The sequence below is a fragment of the Ovis aries genome, chromosome 11 (assembly GCF_016772045.2).
Source record: "Ovis aries strain OAR_USU_Benz2616 breed Rambouillet chromosome 11, ARS-UI_Ramb_v3.0, whole genome shotgun sequence".
In the NCBI taxonomy this organism is placed as follows: domain Eukaryota; kingdom Metazoa; phylum Chordata; class Mammalia; order Artiodactyla; family Bovidae; genus Ovis; species Ovis aries.
Window position 1 is genome coordinate 47,241,726 of NC_056064.1, and position 22,106 is coordinate 47,263,831.

A 22,106-nucleotide genomic window follows, 5' to 3' on the forward strand; every position below is an offset into this window, starting at 1 on the left:
GTTTTCATTTCATGACTGCTGGATTGAAAGGTGAGAGTATGTTTAGTTTGTAAGAAACTGCCAAGTTGTCTTCCAAAGTAGCTGTACCATTTTTTCATTCCCACCAGCAGTGAATGAGAGATGCTGTTGCTTCGCATCCTCACCAGCAATTGTTGTAGTTAGTGCTTTGGATTTTGACCATTCTAATAAGTGTGCAGTGGTATCTTGTGTTGTTTTAATTTATAATTCTCTAATGACATGTGGTGTTGAATATCTTCTTCCTATTGCTTATTTGCTTCTATAGTGAGGTGTCTGTTCAGGTCTTTTGCCCATGTTTTAATTTTTTTTTCTTGTCATTGAGTTTGTATACTTTGGATATTTAAAAATTTTTAAATATGAAGCTTGGGTTCTCATTTTCTTAGCAGTGTCTTTCACAGAGCAGACACTTTAAATTTTAATGAAGTCTAGATCATCAATTATTTTTCAGGATCATGCCTTTGGGACTGTTTCTGAAATCTCATCACCATACTCAAGGTTATCTAGATTTTTCCATGTGATATTCCCAGAGTTTTACACTTTTGCACATTACATTCAACTCTGTGATCCATTTTGAGTTAATTTTTTTTGAAGGATGTAAGGTCTGTATCTAAATTTATTATCTGGGTTATGGATATCCAGTTGTCTAAAGATCATTTGTTGAAAAGACTCCTCTTTTCTCCGTTGTGTTGCCTTTGCTCCTTTGGTGGTATTTACGTGGGTCTATTCTGGGCTTTCTCTTCGGTTGCGTTGATTTCCTCGTCTCTTCTTTCATCAGTACTACGGTGTCTTGATTACTGTAGCTTTGTAGGACGTCTTGGAAGTTCAGTAGTATTGGTCCTCCATCTTTGTTCTTCTCCTTCAAATATCAGGTTGGCTATTCTGGGTCTTTTGCCTCTCCACATCAATGATAGAGTCAAGGTCAACAAAATAAATTACTGAGATTTAATTGGGTTTGTAGTAAGTCTATTAGTTTGAGGAGAATTGACATTTTTATAGTTTTGATCCTGTGCGTTCATGAATGTGGAGTTTCTCTCCATTTATTTAGATCTTCTTTGACTTCTTTCATCAAGAGGTTTTGTAGTTTTCCTCATAGATCTTCTGTATATTTTGTTAGAATTATACCTAAGTATTTCCTTTTTAACATCCACAATTTCATAACTTCAACGTCCTGGCCTCATCTGAGGCTGGTCTGATGCATGTACTGTCTCCTTGTGCTGGGTTGTTTTGTTTGTTTGTTTATTTGTGTTTATTTAAGTGTGCCTTGTAAGTTTCTGCTGAGAGGTGAACATAGTATACTGGATAAAATTAACTGCAGTAAATAATAATGTAATTTTAACGTGGGAGTGGGTGGGGGGCAGCATCTCTAGTCCTGTGATTTTGGTGAGCTTGCGCCCCTGGGCTGAGAACTTTGCCAGTGCCTCTGAGTTATTGTGTTCCATTGATTTTGTGTCCATTCTTTTTGCCAATACCACCTACTCTCTAGATTGCAGTAACTTGAGATTAGTCTTGAAGTTAGGTACTGCCAGAGTCCAAACATTGATTTTATTGTTCAGAATTAGTCTATCCTAGTCCCTTTATTTTTACGTAAAAATTTAAAATCAGCTTTTTTATTTCTACCAAAAAAAAAAAAATGCCCACTGGATTTTCATTAGGATTACTTTAAATCTATAGATCAGTTTGACACTTAGCATCATAAAATCTTCTGATCCATGAACATAGTATATCTCTTCATTTAGGTCATCAATTTCTTTCATCAGTGTTTTGTAGTTTTTAGCATACAAATATTGTACATATTTTGTTAGATTTATTCCTAATTTCATGTTTTTAATGGTGCTATTTTAATGTTACTGGTTTAATTTTTTTTATTTTCCACATATTCGTTGCTGAAATATAGAAAGACACCTACTTCTTGAATATGGACTCTGTAACCTTTGAGTTTGCCTAACTCACCTTTTTTTTTTTTTTCCCCTAGTGGCTTTTTTTTTTTTTTTTTGGTAGATTTCTCAAAATTTTTTACCTAGGCAGTCATGTTACCTGATACATGATCCTGTACTAGTTATTACTCTTCTCTTGGCCTATTTCCTGCTTGATATATGGACTTGTTATGAGACTATTACTGAGTAATGGAGTGATATAAGTTAAAAGGGCTTTTGGAATAATTTTAGGCAAAACTCCTTTGTTTATAAAATATGTAAAAGCCCATTGGTTTTAAGTTTATCACTGTGCTGGTTTTTTTTTTCTCTGAGTACTTTTTACAAATAAGCTTTTAATAACATATACACTGGAAAATTCACAAATTATATCAAAAGCCTTTAGCATGATAATTCATTGAATTATATGTACAGTTCAATGAATTATCATGCTAAAGGCTTTTGATTTATAAGTTTTATTTGTGGTCATTTATGCAACTTGAAAAATTAGAAGGCATTTCTGTAGAACAGGTATGGCCTTTGGCTAAAGAATTTCTTTAATAACTTGAAATTTAATATTTTATAATCATCTGTACTGAATATAAGACTTAGTGAAGACTGAAATTTTTATTGAATCATAATTGCTTCTAACATTACTTTAGTGTCCATATACTTGATATCCTTGTGCTTTCTCAATGCAACTTTTGAATGCTTAATTACCAGGTACCTAGCATAATTGAATTTTTTTCTGTGATATTAGCAGTTTATTTTTTCTGCCCATATCTCCATCACATTATTTTAGTAATTTTTATTCTGAAGCAGGACAAAGTGAGTAGTAGGAAAAAGAAAGATAGAAAATGAAGATTTAATAGTTTGGGGTGCCAGTAGATACTATCTTGCATGCATACCAGGTTGCTTCAGTCATGTCTCACTCTTTGCGATCCTATGGACTACAGCCTGCGAGGCTCCTCTGTCCGTGGGAATCTCCAGGAAAGAATAATGGGAGTGGGTTGCCATCCCGTTTTCCAGGGGATCTTCCCAACCCAGGGATAGAACCCTTGTTCTTCCATCTCCTGCATTGGCAGGTGGGTTCTTTACCACTAGCGCCACCTGGGAAGCCCCAGGTACCATCTTACATGCTTGGTAAATTGGATTTCAAATTTTTTACTTCCTTATTGGTTATAAAATTGTTCATCCATTCCTTTTACTGTGTAGCTTTTTCGTGGTTCCCACTGAAATGGGCCAAGTGTATTTCCATGGTCCATTGATGTCTTACTTGGACTTACTTGGGCCAGTAAAGTGTTAGTGAACAGAGGTCTTAAATACACTCTTCTGATTGAACTTGGTCTCCTACAGCCCTGTGATCTTCCAAGGGAAGAACATGCCCCATGTATTCACTGAAACATATTTTTATAGTTTTTTCTCTATAGCTACAATGAGTTCAAGCGCAATTTATAGGGCAGAGAAGATAGAGGAAAAATATTTTTAAGCAGAGAAGTAAACTAGGACATCCATACTGGACTAATTGCAGTATTATTCCTTAAGGAGTATTATTAGAGTCTAAAATTATCAGCCAAGATTTAACATTGGAAAATTTCAAGTGAAAAGAAGTATTTCACTAAGTCCAACGCATTCTTCTAGATACGTATATATTAAAAAAAAAAACCTAATTCTGATTTTTCTTTAATTAGGGAACTGTTACACTGATGATATACCTCTTTGTTTGTAAACATGTGAAATACTACGTGCATGTGCTCAGTCGTGTTTCTTTGTGACCCCATGGCGTGTAGCGCGCCAGGCTCCCTCATCCATGGAATTTTCCAGGCAAGAATACTGGAGTGGGTTGCCATTTCCTACTCCAGGGGATCTTTCTGACCCAGGGATCAAACCTGCATCTCCTGCATTGGCAGGCGGATTGTTCACCATTGTGCCACCTGGGAAGTGTAAAATACTATAATTCCATATAAAATTATAGTAAAATACTGTAATTCCTTATAAATCAGTCTCATGTCTATTTATGAAAGCCCCCAAATTAGAAATCTGTTAAGAAAGAGACTTGATAAATAGGTCTAGGAAATACAGTATTCATCTGATCACAGCTCCAGAGAGAAAGAGAAAAGAACCATTGGAAGAGAAGAATTAGTCAGTGTAGCGAAAGAAAGGACCTAGTGACTAGTGAGAAATAAAAAGTTAAGACCTATTCTGGTAAAATTTCTGAAATCCAAAGATAAGGAATAAGTCCTAGATTTCTACAAGGAGAAGTTTTGGGGAAAGATAGAGTGATCTGGACTATGGTGATAATGGAAGAAATGAAGAGAACATGGCAGATTTGAATTCTACTCGAGATTGATAATCTGCAGAATAGCTTTTGCATTTGTTGCAAGGGGCTGTGATGGGAAGAAATGATTACTAGGCTTTGGTTTGAGTAAATACATAAGTAGGTGGTAAATATATATAATATTTTTAATTGAGGTAATTTTAACCATTTTATTGTGTATAATTCAGTGGACTTTAGTACATTTACAGTGTTGTACAAACATCACTGCTATATAATCCATCACCCCAAAAGGAAACCTGTACCTATTAAGCATTCAGTCCCCATTCCTGTAGTCAAAACCTAATCTCCTTTCTGTCTGGATTTGCTTTTTCTGAACATTTCATATATATGTTTCATATAAACATTTCATACAACGTGTAGCATTTTTTAGTCTGGCTTCTTTCACTTAGTATACTGTTTTCAAAGTTTTATCAGTGTTGTAGCATGAATCAAGCCTTCACTATTTTTATTGCTGAATAATATTTCATCATAATATGTCACATTTTCTTTATTGATTCACCAGCTAATGATGTTTGAGTCGTTCCAGTTTGGGGCTATTTTGAATAATGCTGCTGTGAATGCCCTGGTTTTTCCTTGAAAACCTGTTTTCGTTGCCTTTGGGTATACACTTAGAAGAGGGTTGGACTGGATTAGATGGTAATTCTGTGTCTAACTTTTTGAGGAACTGCAAAAATGTTTTAGACAGCAGCTATAACGTCTCATATTCCCACCAGCAGTGTATGAAGGTTCTAGTTTTTCCACATCCTTACCAACACTTCCCTGTTGTTGTTTTAAGAGCATCACACTGAGTGTGAAGTGGTATTGCATGTAATACCATGTGCTTGTTTTTTAAAAAAATTTCCCCTCAGTTTTATTGAGATATGATAGACAAATAAAAATTGTATCTATTTAAGGTGTGCAACATGATATTTAATGAATATTACATTGTGAAATGTTTGCCGCAATTAAGCCGATTAAGATATCCACCACCTCACGTGTTTACCCTTTTTGTGTGTTTGTGTGAGAATATTTGAGATCTACTCTCTTAGCATATTTTAAGTATGCTGCTGCTAGGTCGCTTCAGTCGTGTCCGACTCTGTGCGACCCTAGAGACAGCAGCCCACCAGGCTCCCCCATCCCTGGGATTCTTCAGGCAAGAACACTGGAGTGGGTTGCCATTTCCTTCTCCAATTTTAAGTATACAATATATTATATTTTTGCTGTAGTCACCATGGTGTACGTTAGGTCTCCAGAACTTATTCATCTAATAACTGAAAGTTTTTACCCTTTGACCAACATCTCCCTTTTGCCTCTACTTCCTAGCACCTGGTAACCACCATTCTCCTCTCTGCTACTATGATTTTGATCTTATTTTTTTAGATTCCACATATAAGTGAGATTATGTGGAGATACTTCTTTCTGTGTCTGGTTATTAGCTTAATGTCTCCCAGGTTCTATGTTGTTCTCCCAGGTTCTAAGTAAAAGAAGTCCTTCTTTTTTTTTAACGCTGAGTAGTATTCCTTGGAGAGAGAGTGTGTGTATATGTGTGTAAAATCACATTTTCTTCATCCATCCATCCATCCATTGGCAGACACTGAAGTTGTTCCTATATTGTGGCTACTTTGAATAATGCTGCAGTGAACATGGGAGTGCAGATATCTCTTTGAGATAGTGATTATATTTCCTTTTGGTATATACTCAGAAGTAGGTTAGTTGGATCATATGGTAGTTCTATTTTTAATTTTTGAGGGCTCTCCATTACTGTTTTCCATAATGGTTGTACCAATTTATATTCCCACCAACAATGTGTAGGGGTTCCTTTTTGTCCGCATCACTGCCAATCTTGTTATCTTTTGACATTTTGATAATAACTGTCCTAACAGGTGTGAGGTGGTATCTCATTGTGATTTTGATTTTTGTGATTGATGATTGTTGATGTTGATTGCTTTTTCATGTGCCTGTTGGCTATTTGTATTTATTCTTTGGGAAATATTTATTCACATCCTTTGCCCATTTTTAATTAGGTTTTGTTTTTGTTATGAGTATGGGTACCTTACACATTTTTAGTATTAATCCCTTTTCAGATATATGGTTTGCAAATATTTTCTCCCATTCTGTGGTTGCTTTTTCATTTTGTTAACACTTTCCTTTGCTGTGCAGAAGCTTTTTAGTTTGATATAGTTTCACTTGTTTTTATTGGTTGTACTTTTGATGTCAAATCCAAAACAAAATCGTTTTCAAGATGAATTACATGAATTTTTCCTCCAAGGTTTTCTTCTAAGAACTTTATGATTTCAGGGCTTCAGTCAGTTCAGTTCAGTTGCTCAGTCGTGTCTGACTCTTTGCGACCCCATGAATCGCAGCACACCAGGCCTCCCTGTCCATCACCAACTCCCGGAGTTCACTCAAACTCAACATCCATTGAGTCGGTGATGCCATTCAGCCATCTCATCCTCTGTCGTCCCCTTTTCCTCCTGCCCCCATCCCCCCCAGCATCAGAGTCCTTTCCAATGAGTCAGCTCTTCGCATGAGGTCGCCAAAGTACTGGAGTTTCAGCTTTAGCATCATTCCTTCCAAAGAACACCCAGGACTGATTTCCCTTAGAATGGGCTAATTGGATCTCCTTGCAGTCCATGGGACTCTCAAGAGTCTTCTCCAACACCACAGTTCAAAAGCATCTATTTTTCGGTGCTCAGCTTTCTTCACAGTCCAACTCTCGCATCCATACATGACTACTGGAAAAACCATAGCCTTACGTCTGTCTTTAACCCATTTTCTGTTGATTTTCGTATGTGGGGTCAGACAAGGATCCAGTTTCACTTTTCGCATGTGATCATGCACTTTTCCCAATGCTGTTTATTGAAGAGACAGTCCTTTCCCCATTGTGTATTCTTGGTGCCCTATCAAAGGTTAGTTGACCACATATGCATGGATTTATTTCTAGATTCTCTGTTCTCTTCCACTGATCTATGTGTCTGTTTTTATGCTAGTACCAAACTGTTTTACTACTGCTTTGTAATATAATTTGAAATGAGGAAGTGTCAGCTTTGTTCTTCTGGCTCAAGATTACTTGATTACATTAGCTGTTTAGAGCTTTTGTGAAAGATTGTGAAGGAATTTTAGGATTTTTTTTTTCTATTTCTGTGAAAAAATGTCATTGGAATTTTTATAGAGATTACATTGGGTCTGTAGATTAGTTTGGGTAGGAAGAACATTTTGATAATTATTACAGTCCATTAACACAGGAAATCTTTCCATTTATTTATGTCTTCAGTTTCTTCATCAGAATCTTATAGTTCTCAATGTACAGATCTTTCACCTTGGTTAAATACATTCCTAAGTATTTTAATCTGTTTGGTGTTAAGCATACTACTTTAAATTCTGTTCCTTATTGTTCTGTGTTCCCTCTGAGGCTATTTATTTTGCATAGTCTTTCTGACTTGCTTTTTTCATGTTATGTTTCTTTGTTATTGTTAGTTAAGGGTCAGATATTATATATGAAAATGGTGGAAGTAATCTGAGACCTATGATGATGTTATCGTCCTCTGAGAAGATTGATGTTTATAGTTTCTGGCAGGCACAAGCAATCTGAGATTGCCTTGATTAAATTTTCTGGTGCACATTTAGAGCTGAGCTTCAGTCCTATAAAGGCCAGTCTAGTTTTGGTTTATACTCACTCCTAGAATGTAGCCCTTTGGGGTTCCAAACAAAGTCCCTCTTAGAAACTTGGTTCTCCCAGCTTGTCTTCCCAGCTCTGTAAAACTGTCAATGACTTAGCCTTTCAGATGCTACTAAACGAAAAGCGAACCCACATACAGGTCTCAGTCTTCTTGTAATTCTTCATCATGCCGTTAACTCTCCAGTGCCTTTAGGAAGATTTTAAAAACATATACAGCTGTAGTTTTCTACAACTGGGCAAAATTGGTCTGAAGTATGTAATCTGCCGTTACCAGAAGTAGAAACCAACAGCATATCTGTGGAAGTAAACAACATATCATTTACTCTTTTTTTTAAATGTTTGAGCAGATTCAAAAATCACCATATAATGTTAGTCTTACCCACTTGTATTTTCATGTACATTCTTGGAGAAAGAGAATAAGAAATAGTTACAGTGATCCTACCAGGAATTGCACAGATTGCATTGTCAAGCAGGTGAATATCTTCTTTCATGTTGGTTTTATCAGGGACAATTGAAGATCGTTGTTCTAATTATAACACTTGTTGTGTTGTACTGCAATTATTATTTTTTAAAGATTTTTTTTGATGTGGACCATTTTCAAAGTCCCCGTTGAATTTGTCATAATATTGCTTCTGTTTTATGTTCTGCTTTTTTGGCCATGAGGCATGTGAGACCCCAGCTCCCGAACCAGGGGTTGAACCTGCACCCCACCCCCTGCATTGGAGGTGAAGTCCCAACCACTTGACCGCTAGGGAAGTCCCCTGTAATTATTATGTGACTACATTGCTCATGAACCAGTGAACCATTACAAGGAGGAATCCTATCTTATTCTTGTTCAGTTTCTTAGTGCTAGACCTCAAAATAAGTACCCAGTAATGGAGAAATGAACGAATGTGTTGGGAATACCTTTTTTGTCTTTTGAGAGTGAAGAATCAGTATCAGGATACACCGTGCTGAGTCATCCAGAAAGGTCAGTTTTAATAGAGAAGAATTTTAGGAGATGAACCTCTTCTCACCAGCTCTTTTGTCCTGTCTTCTCCTGTCTCATAGGTGGCATCTCCACAGAAAGCGACTGTGCTTTTGAGCCAGACTACGCCGTCCCACCACTTCCCGTGAGTGAAGGTATGCAGCACATTCGGATTATGGAGGGCATGTCTCGCTCTCTTCCATCCTCCCCCTTACTCACACATCAGTCTATCAGTGTTCGGCTCCAACCTGTGAAGAAGTTAACTGGTAAGGACTTTACCTACGTTGAGTATGTTTAACAGGAAACCTAACAGTATGCACTCTAGATCATAGCAAATATGTTTATGTGCATCTCTAGGTTTTTCCTCTTTGGCCTTTCTAATGTCACAGACTCTTGGAAAGTAGAGCTCCCACTGATTTTAATTTAGGAAATTAGACTAGTGCTCCGTTTGACAGATTGATGTATTTATTTTCTAAATGATCCATCTGTTGTGGACATATTTCTCCAGGCTTTCAGGAAATTTCTGGTTTTGCAAGAATATACTGTTGTTCTGATTGCATTTATCAGCTTGTTCATGTCAGATTACCAGATGGAGATATTGTAATTTTAGAATAATGAAAGCTTCATAGTTCAGTAAGGGTACATATTTTTTGTCTGAAATCTTGATTTGTATTTTTCATACCTATTTTTAACAGCTGATTTAGATGTTAACCTCTCCATGGTACTCTCCATGTTTACCTCTCCAACTTCTTAAAATATTCACTATAGTATAGGTTGTGGATTGACTTTAACATGATCTCACAGTATGTATTATACAGTCAGATCAAGTTGTTAGGTATCAAACTGTGTCTTTACTAAATGAACTTTTATCTCTTAAAGCTTTTTCAGGAAAAAAGATTTAATATGTTAAATGATACTTATGTGCAAAAGTATGTATGCCTGGGTCATTTTGTTAGATTTCTTTTAACGTTATTAGTTTATATCCAGTATCAGTAAGTTGACTGGCATTGAATGGATTATGAGTGCATGGAGGCAAGAAATGAAGTCATTCCCAAAGGATATATTGACTTCCTCCTATGTGTCTGGCATTGAGTTAGACAATAGAGTTGATTATCAAACAACAGTTCAAAAGATAATAAAATGATGGGGGGAAATGAGATTTTCAGACTCTTCCGTCTATTTTGAATAAAACTTGCATTACAGTGTTTATAATTTTCATCAAAATGATAATATTTATTCTGTAGACCTGCAGAGCATAAGTTATGCTCTTATATTGTTTATTTTTGCTTTAGGCATCTTCAAATGACTGACTCAGAGTCTGTTTTGATTCTTGGATTAGGTAAAAATCAATAAAATAGCTTAATAGCATTTTACTAAAATACTTATTCCTTCTGTTATCTAAAAATAGGAAAATTATATGTAATTGGTCTTGAATAAAAATTTCAATGCTTAGAAATTTCCCCTTTTTCTTACAGTTTAAGGTATTATTGATTACTGAAAATGCAAATAACCAAATCTAATGGCTGCCAAGTGATGTGCTTCATTTTACCACACATATGGGAAGAAATAGCAAGAAAAATTGTTTCCTTATAGGACTTAGCTGTATTGCCCAAGATTTTAGAGATACCGCTTTCCTGTCCCATTTGACTACTCCAGTTTGAACTTCAGCTTAAATAGACAACCTTTAGGTAACCCGAAAGATAAGTACATATGACAACAAAACCAACAACATGCCTGGAAACAGAGAGGTGGTAGAGGGAAGCAGCAGTAAGCATCCTTGGTTAATTACACGTGTGAACTATGCAGGTTTAATATTACGATGCTTGAAAGGTAAGTATCCTCTCAGATCATTTTGTTTTATTCACTGAAGAGGTTTTCAAAGCCCTAAGAGTTTTAAGTTTGAAGATGCATTTTAAAATATCTGAACAAAAGAAATCTATCTCCTGAAAGAGGATGCCGTGAAAACTTTTCTGTGGCAAATTTTCCGCCAAGTGAATTAGGTGATAAAAATCTTCTGGTTTAACCCAGAATGAAATTACTTTGGAATTTAAATTAAAAAGATTATTTAGTAGATTACTCATCAGTTATCTTTCCTTTCCTAATTATATTTTGGTATAAATAAGTAAAAAGAACATTGAATGGAAAAAGATTAGCTGACCATAAGGGAATGTCCTTCAGAGAATTGTTCTTAACAAAATACATCAATTGAATATGGCCATTAGGGCTACACTTACTAATTTATCCATTTCCATTCATTTAAACTTCCAGCTACCTTATCTTGCTTATATTCATATTATAACCAAACTGAATAAGTAGGGCCAGATAGTTATCTTTTTCTGTTTTCTTTCTGACTTTGTCTAATATTTAGTCCCCTTCCTATGCTACCATCAACGTGGTTTGCTTGTTTTTCTGTGCTCCTTGTTTAGGACCTACTAGATTAGGCACTGCTCTAGATACAGTAGACAGAGTGCAGGAAGAGGCACCTGAAGCCCCTGCCTTTGAAGATGTTTACATTCCAGTTGTGAGGGAGCTGTAATAAACAATAACCAATAAATAAATAATTTTAGATAGCAAGTACTGTAAGGGTAATAAAGTAGGAAAAGGGAGTGAGAAGGACTGGGGAGAAGTGGTTGGGGAGAATCAGAGGAGGAGCTGTTTGAACTGAGGCTCAGTGATAAAGAATGTGCCTGCAGTGTAGGAGCCCCATGTTCACTATCTGGGTCTGGAAGATCCTCTGGAGGAGGGCATGGCAACCCACTCCAGTGTTCTTGCCTGGAGAGTCCCATGACAGAGGAGCCTGGCCACAGTCCACATAGTCTCAAAGAGTCAGACACGACAGAAGCTACTTAGCATGCTCACATGCTGAACAACAAAACGAAGCCGGTCATGGGAAGGGCTGGGATCAGAGCCTTCCAGGCAGAGGGAACAACCAGAACAAAACTCCTAAAGCAGAAATCAGTGCTGGTGAGTTGAAGAATTAGAGAGAAGGCAGTGTGACCTCAGCAGAATAAGTCAGAGGGGAGGGGTGTATCAAATAGTTGAAGACATGGGCAAAAGCCAGAGTTTTTTATGATCATGGTAGGAACCTACTCTGTAGGATTTTTAGCAGAGCTGGAATGGGAAATAATATGATCTGATTTACCTGTTTATCAGAACTTGACGGCACATGTGTTATGAGTGGCCTGTGAGGGTCTAGAGCAGTGGTCCGCAACCTCTTTGGCACTGGTTTCATGGAAGACAGTTTTTCCACAGACCAGGTTGAGGGGGTTGGTTTAGGGATGATTCTAGTGCATTATGTTGATTGTGTACTTTATTTCTATTATTATTACATCAGCTCTACCTCAGATCATTGGGCCCTAGATCTCGGAGGTTGGGGACCCCTGGTCTAGAGAATCCCACATTCATTAACCATGGGTGTGTTTTCCAGATCTTTAACAAGTCTTTACCTTCTGACAAGTTAATAGAGTATTGAAAGACAATCTTTCTTTTTGTTTGTTTTATCAAGTAAAACATAAGAGTAACATTTCCCTATTACTGTTTTTTTTATAACCTTTGTACTTTCAACATGTTTGTCGTAGTCCTTCACGCAGTTGTATGTGAAGATCTGTTTCCAAATACTTTGACTTATCTTTAGTCTCACGGGAGTGAGAATGGGGAAAAGGCCTTCTCAAGAATATAGATATTATTCTTGAAAACTAAGTGTGTGTGTGTGTGTGTATATATAATTTTTTTTTAGTATATATAGCTCTATCCAGTACAAAAACAGGTTACAGTAAAAGTGGTTAAGAGAGGAATGGGCTCTGTGGTCATGCTACTTGTGTCTGTATTGCAGCCCTGAGAAAGTCACTTAACTACTCCCTTGCTTCTGTTTCTTCATCTGCAAAGTGGGGTTAACGATCCCTCCTACCTCATGGATAGTCAAACCTGTCCCTTGATGGTTACCGGTTGCTTAATACATGCATAAGTACTTGTATTTGTTGTTGCTAAGTCGTGTCAGACTCTTCATGACCTCAGGGACTGCAGCACACCAGGCTTCTCTGTCCTTCCCTGTTTCCCAGAGTTTGCTCAAACTCATGTCCATTGAGTCAGTGATGCTATCTAACCTCCCCTTCTCCTTTTGTCTTTGATCTAAATGCTCAGAATGTGTGAGCAGTTATTGTTGACAAAACTGTTTAAATTTGGTGAGAAGTTTTTAAAAACTCTATTGAACATTAGATACCAATTTGGAACTTTAAAATTTGTCATGTTTTAAAAATTATACCTTTAATGAGTAATAGTAACAGTGATAACAATTCTCATTTGAGTGCCTGTTGTGTGACATACCATATAAACGCATATTCTTCACATGTATCTCCATTTTACACATGAATAAATGAAGCCTTAGAAAGGTAAAATGTCTTTCCCAAAATAATACAACAAAGAAGAGATCAAAGCCAGAATTAATACCTAAGCCTTTAAACTCCAAATGAGGTTCATTTTACCAGTGAAAAAATTGAGGTTTATAGAATTTACCCAAGGCATCTGGTGTATCAGTTAAGACTTTTTGTTTGAAAAAAAAAAAAAAAAAAGTAATAAGACATAGCCATGGTTTAAGCAATATAGGGAAACTAGAATACCTGGAGGCTGGTCGTGCCTCAAGGGTCATTTGGCTTAATTGGATATTGCTTTGCTTTAGGAGGCACGGAAGAGAGAGTGCAGAAACACACCATTGGCCCTAGTTAACTGTGGTAACAGAATTGCCACTGTTCTCGAGCTTCTTATTCAGTATCTTTCCAAGATGTTTTTGTTCATAATATCATAAGGTCCCTCAGGGTGCTACTTAACATGTAGAAATTGGGAGTGCCAGTAGTTTATTCATCCACACTTAATGAATTTACACTCTGAGTTTAGTAGAAGTTAAATTTTGAGTATTCATACTGTTAGTAGAGCTGTAAATTGGCACACTGTTTTGGCAGGACAGTTTGAAATAGGTGTCAGAATTGTAATGCTCATCATCTTTGACCCAACAATTGTATTACTAAGAGTTTATTTTATAAATAAATGTGAACAAATTTAAAAATTATTATGTGTGTGTGTATATGTAATACTGTTTATGTAGTAAAAAAAGTCTATCAGTAATAGTCATCTATTTATGTTTTTAAATGATATGCAAACATACACATATCACACATGCATTCATTTGGTGGTGAAGTGGAGAAATGATAGCTTGAACTTAGAAGCAGGAGGAGAAAGACATGAATTTTGTTGTATGCCCTTCTGTAATGTTTGTGTGTCTGTGTGTAAAACCCATTCTCAAGAGGCACTATAACAAAATGGACCCTGACTGCCCTTTCCTAATTGTGTCAGCTTGTGCAAAGTTGCTTCAAGTCTCTATACTTCAGTTTCCTTGTTTCTAAAATAAGGATTAAAATAGTCTTTACCTCATAAGACTGTTAAGAGAATTGGATGGGTTGATTTGTATAAAGCTCATAAGACAATGTCTGGCATAGAATAAGCAGTCCAGTAAATGTTAATAATGATCATTATTAAATTTTAAAACAGATTTGTGTAAAATAAATAATAAAATAGATTGCTATCAGCTGTCGAATATGAATTCTGAGCCTTTGAAACATGACCTTCAAGTAATTTATTTAATTGCCTTAAGTAAGTCCCTCTCCTGTTATAGGGAGTTAACCTTAGAATACTGATGTCAAAAAAGCAAAAAAAATACTGATGTCAAATGGATTAGTATCTAGCCTCTGGGAAAAGATTTTTTGGCCTGATTTTTAAAGTATTTGCTACCAATAGGTTGTAATGACCATGTGGCAGTCCAATTTAGATGGTAAATAATTCGCAATATCCAGTACAGTCATGCTGCAGCCTAGTTATTTTAGACGCTAGCTAAGGCCAAAATATTGTTTTCAGTATTCAAAGAATGAAATTATTAACTTGTTTCTGAGACACCCTGGGAAAATTGCTTAAAGCTATTTTGACATTAGAAAGAGCCTATATGGTTAGCCTACATAGTTTGATACATTGTAGTATACTTATGATACGTTCTTTGCAAAGGAATAATTGTCTTGCAATTTTTAGAACCATTGAAATTCAAGGAGTACATTAGTAAATTTTATTAGAAAAAAATAACAGGGTTGCTATGAAGATTAACATTTCTTAAACATACAATCTAGCTAGCATATAATAAGAATTGATAAGTGTTACTTTTCTTTTAATTTTATGCCTTGGACAAAGTGGAAACATAGTTTGAGAAAATTATTGAAAAGCCACTTTGGAAATATAAAGAGCCTGGAGATCATGTTAGTCTCTGTAGTCTGATTTATCTCAGTACATTCATGCTACATAGCGTAAGAGTAAATAACTAGGTTATAACTAGGGAGTTATAACCAAGGAGCAAGTTGGGCAGGGTGGCAGTGGATGAAAAATTCCTAAGAGGAGAAGTCAAGGGTAGGGGAACTCTTGCTGAAGATCTGGGTAATTAGATTCCAAGTGTGGGATATTCTTGCTGAACTGACTTCGTAGGATTCTTGCTACAGCGCGGCTAAGCTGAGGCCTTGTCAAATAATTGGGTTTGACATCAAGCAATAGGGATTGGCTACAGTGGTGTGTTGTACAACACAGGGAATATAGCCAGTATTCTGTAATAACTGTAAATGGAGTGTCACTTTTAAAAATCGTCAGTGGGTAGATGGGTGGCTACCTACTGATGGCTCAGTGGTAAAGAATCCACATGCCAAGCAGGAGACAACAGATTGATCCCTGGATTGGGAAGATCCACTGGGGAAGGAAATGGCAACTCACTCCAGTGTTCTTGCCTGGGAAATCCCATGGACAAAGGAGCCTGGCGGGCTACAGTCCATGGTGCTGCAAAGAGTCAGACATGACTTAGCAGCTGAGCAGCAGGTAGGTAGGTAGGTAGGTAGGTAGGTAGGTTGGTAGATAGAGGACTCAGAGCAGCCTAATTACATTTTAGTTAAGGGGAGAGTCTCTGTCAGCATATATATTTTGAACACCTTAACAACAACATACATTATCCAACAGAGTTCTTTCTTTGGTGTTTGCACATACTGGATTTGCAACATAATTAAATTTACTCTTTAGATTTTTATAGAAACATAAGGTAGAAGTTTGTATTAATATATAGCAAATACTTTTCTACTAATTTTTGCATATTTGAATGGAAGTTATTCATACAGAATAAAAGCATTATTTATGCTATCATGGTATTTTCTTATAGTGGACTTATGTAAGGTAGTTGTAGTATTGCTGTGTAAATTCCACTGAAACACAGTTGTTCTATCTTCCTCTCTATTCAACCACTAGTAGGTAAAGTTTGCAAAAATGACAAAATGTCCCTTTATGGAAAAAGGGCCAAATCCTCTGGTCAGGATCAGCAATGTAAAGGAACCTCTGGACTCAATTACTCAAACATTTTAGGGTCAAAGTTGACTTAGCCAAGTATATGCAAAATTGTAAGAAACCATGATAGTATTTTTTAATAGATCTCTTGTCAGTATTTACCTATGGGAAGTCATCCTTTATAAACTTGTGCTCAGTTTCCCATTTCCTTGTATCTCTCTAAAGGGTCATTGCCTCCTACAATGTATTCTTTTTTTGTTTGAAAATCAATATTTCTAAAAGAAAATAGTGTCTTCCTAGGAAAATTACAGCATATACTACAGATAAGGATAATTCCCAGCTAGATGTTTTTATAATTTTCCTGCAAAACAGTTATTATTAACCATCATCTGTGTTCAAAAAAAAAAAAAGATTTCTGAGATGTGTTCTTTTCTTTGATGTACCGTTTAACTGGTAAGCAGATGAGCTGATTTGCTACTTTCTTTTTCTGTCTTAGCATTATTAGTTGTTTGGTTCTGATTTTGATCATAGAAAACTGAGTCACCTTGGCTAGTCTAAACAGAAAGACTTTTAGTAAAGGTTTATGATGGCTTTCAGAATCTCTCAAGAAGGCCTGACTGCAGTCAGAAACTTCACCACCCTGCAGTCCTAGAGGAGCAACATGACGACCTCTATCACAGTTGCCCTGGAGGAACCAGATGCTTCTTCACTGCAGAGTTTATCATATACTAATGGGTTTTCTTTTTCCCAGTGTGCACATATGTGTATGTGTATGTTTGAGTGCTTCTATTAGAAAACAAGAAATACTGAAAGTGAATTTACTATTCATTTAACTCAAGGAGACAGAAGAAGCATAAGTAAACATAAAAGAAGTAATCAGAAAAAAATGAAAAGCAAAAATGAATACAAGTAAAATACAGAATAAAATCCTTGATCAGTCAAGCTGCAAACAAGTTCATTGAATAGATTAAGAGAGTAGAAAATTCTTTTGACCAGTATAATTTTCCATCATAGTGGAAAAGAGCGAGATGAGTTAAATAACTCATAGGGCACATAGAGCAAGAAGTGAAATAGCCACTGATAATAATGTTCTTTGTTATAATAGAATATATAGTATACAGGTTTATAGTAGGACCACATAAAAACTAGATAAATGGAGGAAAACAGACTGTAAAACTGACCCAAGTAAACAAAAATATGACTAGCCCAGTAACCAGAGAAATCAAAGAACCCTAAGAATCAGCAGGTCCAGATGATTTTGCAGTTTACTAAACTTTTAGGTAATAGTAATAATAGATAATGTTTATTGAGCTGTTTCTGTGTTCCAGACAGTATGAAATGCTTTACATAGTGAGCAGATTTAATTTTCATGGCAATCTAAGTGGATAGTCAGTGGCTTCTACGTCAGAACTTTCAGTAATGGCAAGCTTTCTGCTTTGTCCTTAGCCTGTTCTTTTGTTGAATAGTTTTAACCATCAATTTTCCATTTAAAAGTGAAAGTGTAGTCACTTAGTCATGTCCAGTTCTTTGCAACCCCATGGACTGTAGCCTGTCAGGCTCCTCTTCCGTGAAATTCTCTAGGCAAGAATACTGGAGTGGATTGCCATTCCCTTCTCCAGGAGATCTTCCCGACCTAGGAATCAAACCAAGGTCTCCTGCATTGCAGGCAGATTCTTTACCATCTGAGCTACCCGGAAAGCCCCAATTTACGTTATGTGAAAATATCCTCTGTTGTTTCCACCTAGTATTTTTGTTCATTTATGACATAAATGAACTTCCTCTTTCACATGGCAGTCCTTTATATCCTGGAAAGCCATTTTCATATCTGCTTTCTCTAGCTTAAGAGACTTTGTTTAAGACCTATCCTGTATTAAGGTGGTGCTACATCTGTTACTTTCTTTATCTTCTAGTCTGATAATTATATTAAAATGGACATGAGATAATTTCAGAATTACTTTCCTTTGTGACCCTTTATTGATTCTCAGTGAGCGTTTTTCCTTTTAATAAGATTTTGTAGAAGCTATTATGATATTCATATTTTCTTACTTACTAGTCCTCCTAATTTCCTGCATGGGTTTACAAAGATTTTGTTAGTAGTCTCACGTTCTGTCTTCATGTTCTTTTAGAACTCAAATGTAAATTTTGTGGTCCTGGATTTCAGGTATATGGTTTTAAACTCATAACTTGGACTTCAGTGACTTCTTAACAATGTTTATTTTACTCTTTTTAGTTTAAATATGATTAATGGAGAAGATTAAAGCAGAATAAGGAGTAATTGTTCTATCTCTTGCTTAGAGTCAGGATGTTAAGCATGACAAACTCTGCAGTCAGTTAATACTTGTTATACAGGGTTCAAGCCCTGGCTTTGCCACTTATTAGCTGTATGACCTTGCTCAAGCCACTTAAATCCTCTGAGCATGTTTTCTAATCTGTATTATAATGCTATCATTATTCTTATTATTTCTGCCTCACAAGGTATTGTATGGATTAAATAAGATAATATGTATGGTCAAGTACAGCTGATTGATTCGTAAATGGAAGCTTAGAACAATATCATTACATTTATTATCTTTCCCATACACTAAATCTGGCCTCATGTTTATTTATGTTATTTATTATTATTATTTATTATTTTCATGATTTATTCTAAAAATATCCAGACCTTTTTTTTTTTTTTTTTTTTTTGGCTGTCTTAAAAACAGCTCTCCTCATTAGGGGCTCTGTTCTTCCTTAACAATATAATTAGAGGGTTTTCCACTCTTCATCTTTGATTATATCCTTCTGTCTTTATATGTTTCTATTCTGGACACAAATCCGTATTTATCAGAGAATTCATGGTATGCCCACATTTCTTTATATTATTTTGTACATTTGTGGTTGTGTAAATTCCTTTTTAATTTTTAATCTATACTCGCAAGCTGGCTTCTCTGTTAGAATTACTGACTATTGACACACAACTTCCTTTCGGTGCTTTTTGTTTGGAAATCTACTTGCCTAAAATCTGAAGTATAGAGTTGACTTTTTCCAGCATTCCTATTAGAGTGGTGATCCAATACAGAGATGTTTGTATAGATAAATTTCTCTATGTGCCAAGCAGTTACTGTATCAGACCTGTAAGCATGATCTGACAGTTACTACCATGAAACCCTGTTACATTCAGTACTGTGCCCTGGATGTAATTCTCAATATTTGAAAGAGCCTAAAAAAAAAAAAAATGTACATTTACTTGTTGTAAAGTTATAGAGGCTAGCTTATTTTTTTTGGATGAAATTATATCACCTTTTCTGTGATCAGCTTATGTTTACTTGAAACTCCAGTTAATAGTTTGTTATATCTGTTTGAATTAATAAATGAAATTTTGGTATATAAAATCTCTTAAAATTTAAGTCTGTGTGGAGGAAAATAACAAAAGGAATCCTGACAGGTGAAAAAGTTGACAATTACTTGGTTGATAATCTCTGATACTCTTTTGAGCTAATGTGTGGTGTTTCTCAGAACTGAATATCACTTTTAAAGATGGTAGTGGAGTTTATAGGAAAAAAAATTTTTTATTGTCGAAGCTTCCTTTGTGATTTCCCCCAGAAAACTTACCACAGTTTTCTGGCACAGTTCCTAGGAAGTCTGTTTTTAAGCCTAATTGTCCCTGTTTTCCCTACTTATCTACCCACCTGCTCTGCAATATGAGCAGTTCAAAAAGTGTCAGATGTTGAATATAAGTACTAAATAATATTGTTCGTTAGTAATACCCTTCAGTCACAAAGTATTATGAAAGGCAAAAAAGTAAATATCCATGATTCAAAAGAAATCCTCTCAGTGACTCTCCAGACAGGAAGTAAATTATAGCATGGGATTATATAAAGCGTGTGTGCTCAGTTGTGTTTGACTCTTTGCAGCCCTGTGGACGACTCTTCTGTCCATGGAATTTTCCAGGCAAGAATACTGGAGTGGGTTGCCATTTCCCATTCCAGGGGCTCTTCCTGACCAAGGGATTGAACTTGTATTTCTTGCATCTCCTGCATTGGCAGGCAGATTCTGTACCACTGCACTGCCTGAGAAGCCCCATTTAAAGCTAAGCAGAGGATATATATTCACTTTATAATAACAGAGCTTATTATAATGCTAAACCATGGGTTTTTTTCTCATTATAGAAAATTATGTGCCCTAAATGATATATTCCACTTGTAAGAATAATAAATACATTCTTGCTGTTCAGTGGCTCAGTTGTGTCCCACTCTCTGTGACCCCATGGACTGAGGCATGCCAGGCTTCCCTGTCCTTCACCATCTCCCAGAGCTTGCTCAAACACATGTCCATTGAATCGGTGATGCCATCCAACCGTCTCATCCTCTTCGTCTCCTTCTCTTCCTGCCATCTGTCTTTCTGAGAATCAGGGTCTTCTCCATTGAGCCAGCTCTCCACTTGAGGTGGTCAAAGTATTGAAGCTTCAGCATCAGTCCTTCCAATGAATATTCAGGGTTGATTTCCTTTAGAATTAACTGGTTTGATCCCCTGGAAGCCCAATGGACTCTCAAGAGTCCTCTCCAACACCACCGTTAAAAAGCATCAATTCTTTGGCGCTCAGCCTTCTTTATGGTCCAACTCATGGCAGGACAGAATTCTCCCTCTTTGATGAATATTTTAAACACCAGAGGGCAGAGTGTTTCAAAGGACATTTTCTTTGTCATAAATACATTATCCCATTATCATTCATTCTTTCATGTCATTGGCTGCATATTAAAAAATAAGAAATATGCCCGTTCGAGAATCATCTGTGTGTCTGAGTGATCTGATTTGTTTAGACAACATCATGAGTGATATTCTAGTATATACGAGTTAGTTAATCTATGTTTTCCCTCTTTTTCTAGTTAAAGTCTGTATTTCTGGCTTCTGAAAGTGACTATATGTACATCTATTATCATTTAGTGATTTTCATAAATTCAAGATTTACTTAGTGAATTAAGTAAAATGAGAGAAAGGAGATTGATAAGTACACGCTTTTAGTTCTGCTTATCCATAAAAACTTTCTGAAAAAGCCACCTGCCAGCTAATGATCTTTTTCAAATATTGGGATTGTAATTTAGAGATCACATTGAGGAAATTTTATTCAAGGGTTAGGTAATAAAGTCAACATAGCAAGTAAAAACTGTATATGATAAAAGTTATCCCCAGAAATCCCTTAAGTACCATTCATAGCATTCATTAAGCAGAAATACTGCTTCTCACTATGTTCAGCCTTGCCAGTTTTTAAAACTCCTTTATTGACCACCAAATGAATAGTTGGCTCATGGGTAGAGGCCACATTATATGATTTTTAAAGAATATGTTTCCTTTCTCTTCTCTGTTAGTCATCAGTCTTCTCTTAGATGTTGAAGTCCTAATCTGGAGTAGTAGCCATTCCTGGGAAAGAAAAAAAGCAAAATTAGAATTTAGCCAAGGGTTGAGTTTCTATAATAAGTAGTATGAATACTTTCTTACTTCTGTGACAATAGAGAGTTCATATATTCACCTCTTCATAAGTATTACCCTACCTTCAAGCACTATATGGTTTAGCATTGATGTTTACTGCTGCTGCTGCTAAGTCGCTTCAGTTGTGTCCAACTCTGTGCGACCCCATAGACGGCAGCCCACCAGGCTTGACCGTCCCTGGGATTCTCAAGGCAAGAATACTGGAGTGGGTTGCCATTTCCTTCTCCAATGCATGGAAGTGAAAAGTGAGAGTGAAGTCGCTCAGTCGTGTCCGACTCTTCGTGACCTCATGGACTGCAGCCCACCAGGCTCCTCCGTCCATGGGATTTTCCAGGCAAGAGTACTGGAGTGGGTTGCCATTGCCTTCTCCGAGCACTGATGTTTACTCCTTAGCAA

At 36.3% G+C, this 22,106-nt stretch overlaps 1 protein-coding gene across 7 annotated transcripts in view; it reads left to right on the plus strand.

The window, feature by feature from the left end:
* The window catches only part of TANC2 (tetratricopeptide repeat, ankyrin repeat and coiled-coil containing 2), a 371,608-nt gene that overhangs the window by 121,810 nt on the left and 227,692 nt on the right, over nucleotides 1-22,106 (plus strand). For 4 of the 7 annotated variants that reach the window (XM_042256150.2, XM_027974357.3, XM_042256152.2 and 1 more), the window contains exon 4: nucleotides 8,975-9,157. In XM_042256150.2, coding sequence (XP_042112084.1) covers nucleotides 8,975-9,157 — 183 coding nt within the window. The remainder of the gene's footprint in view (nucleotides 1-8,974; nucleotides 9,158-22,106) is intronic. The other 3 variants (XM_042256153.2, XM_042256154.2, XM_042256155.2) reach the window with 1 other exon arrangement.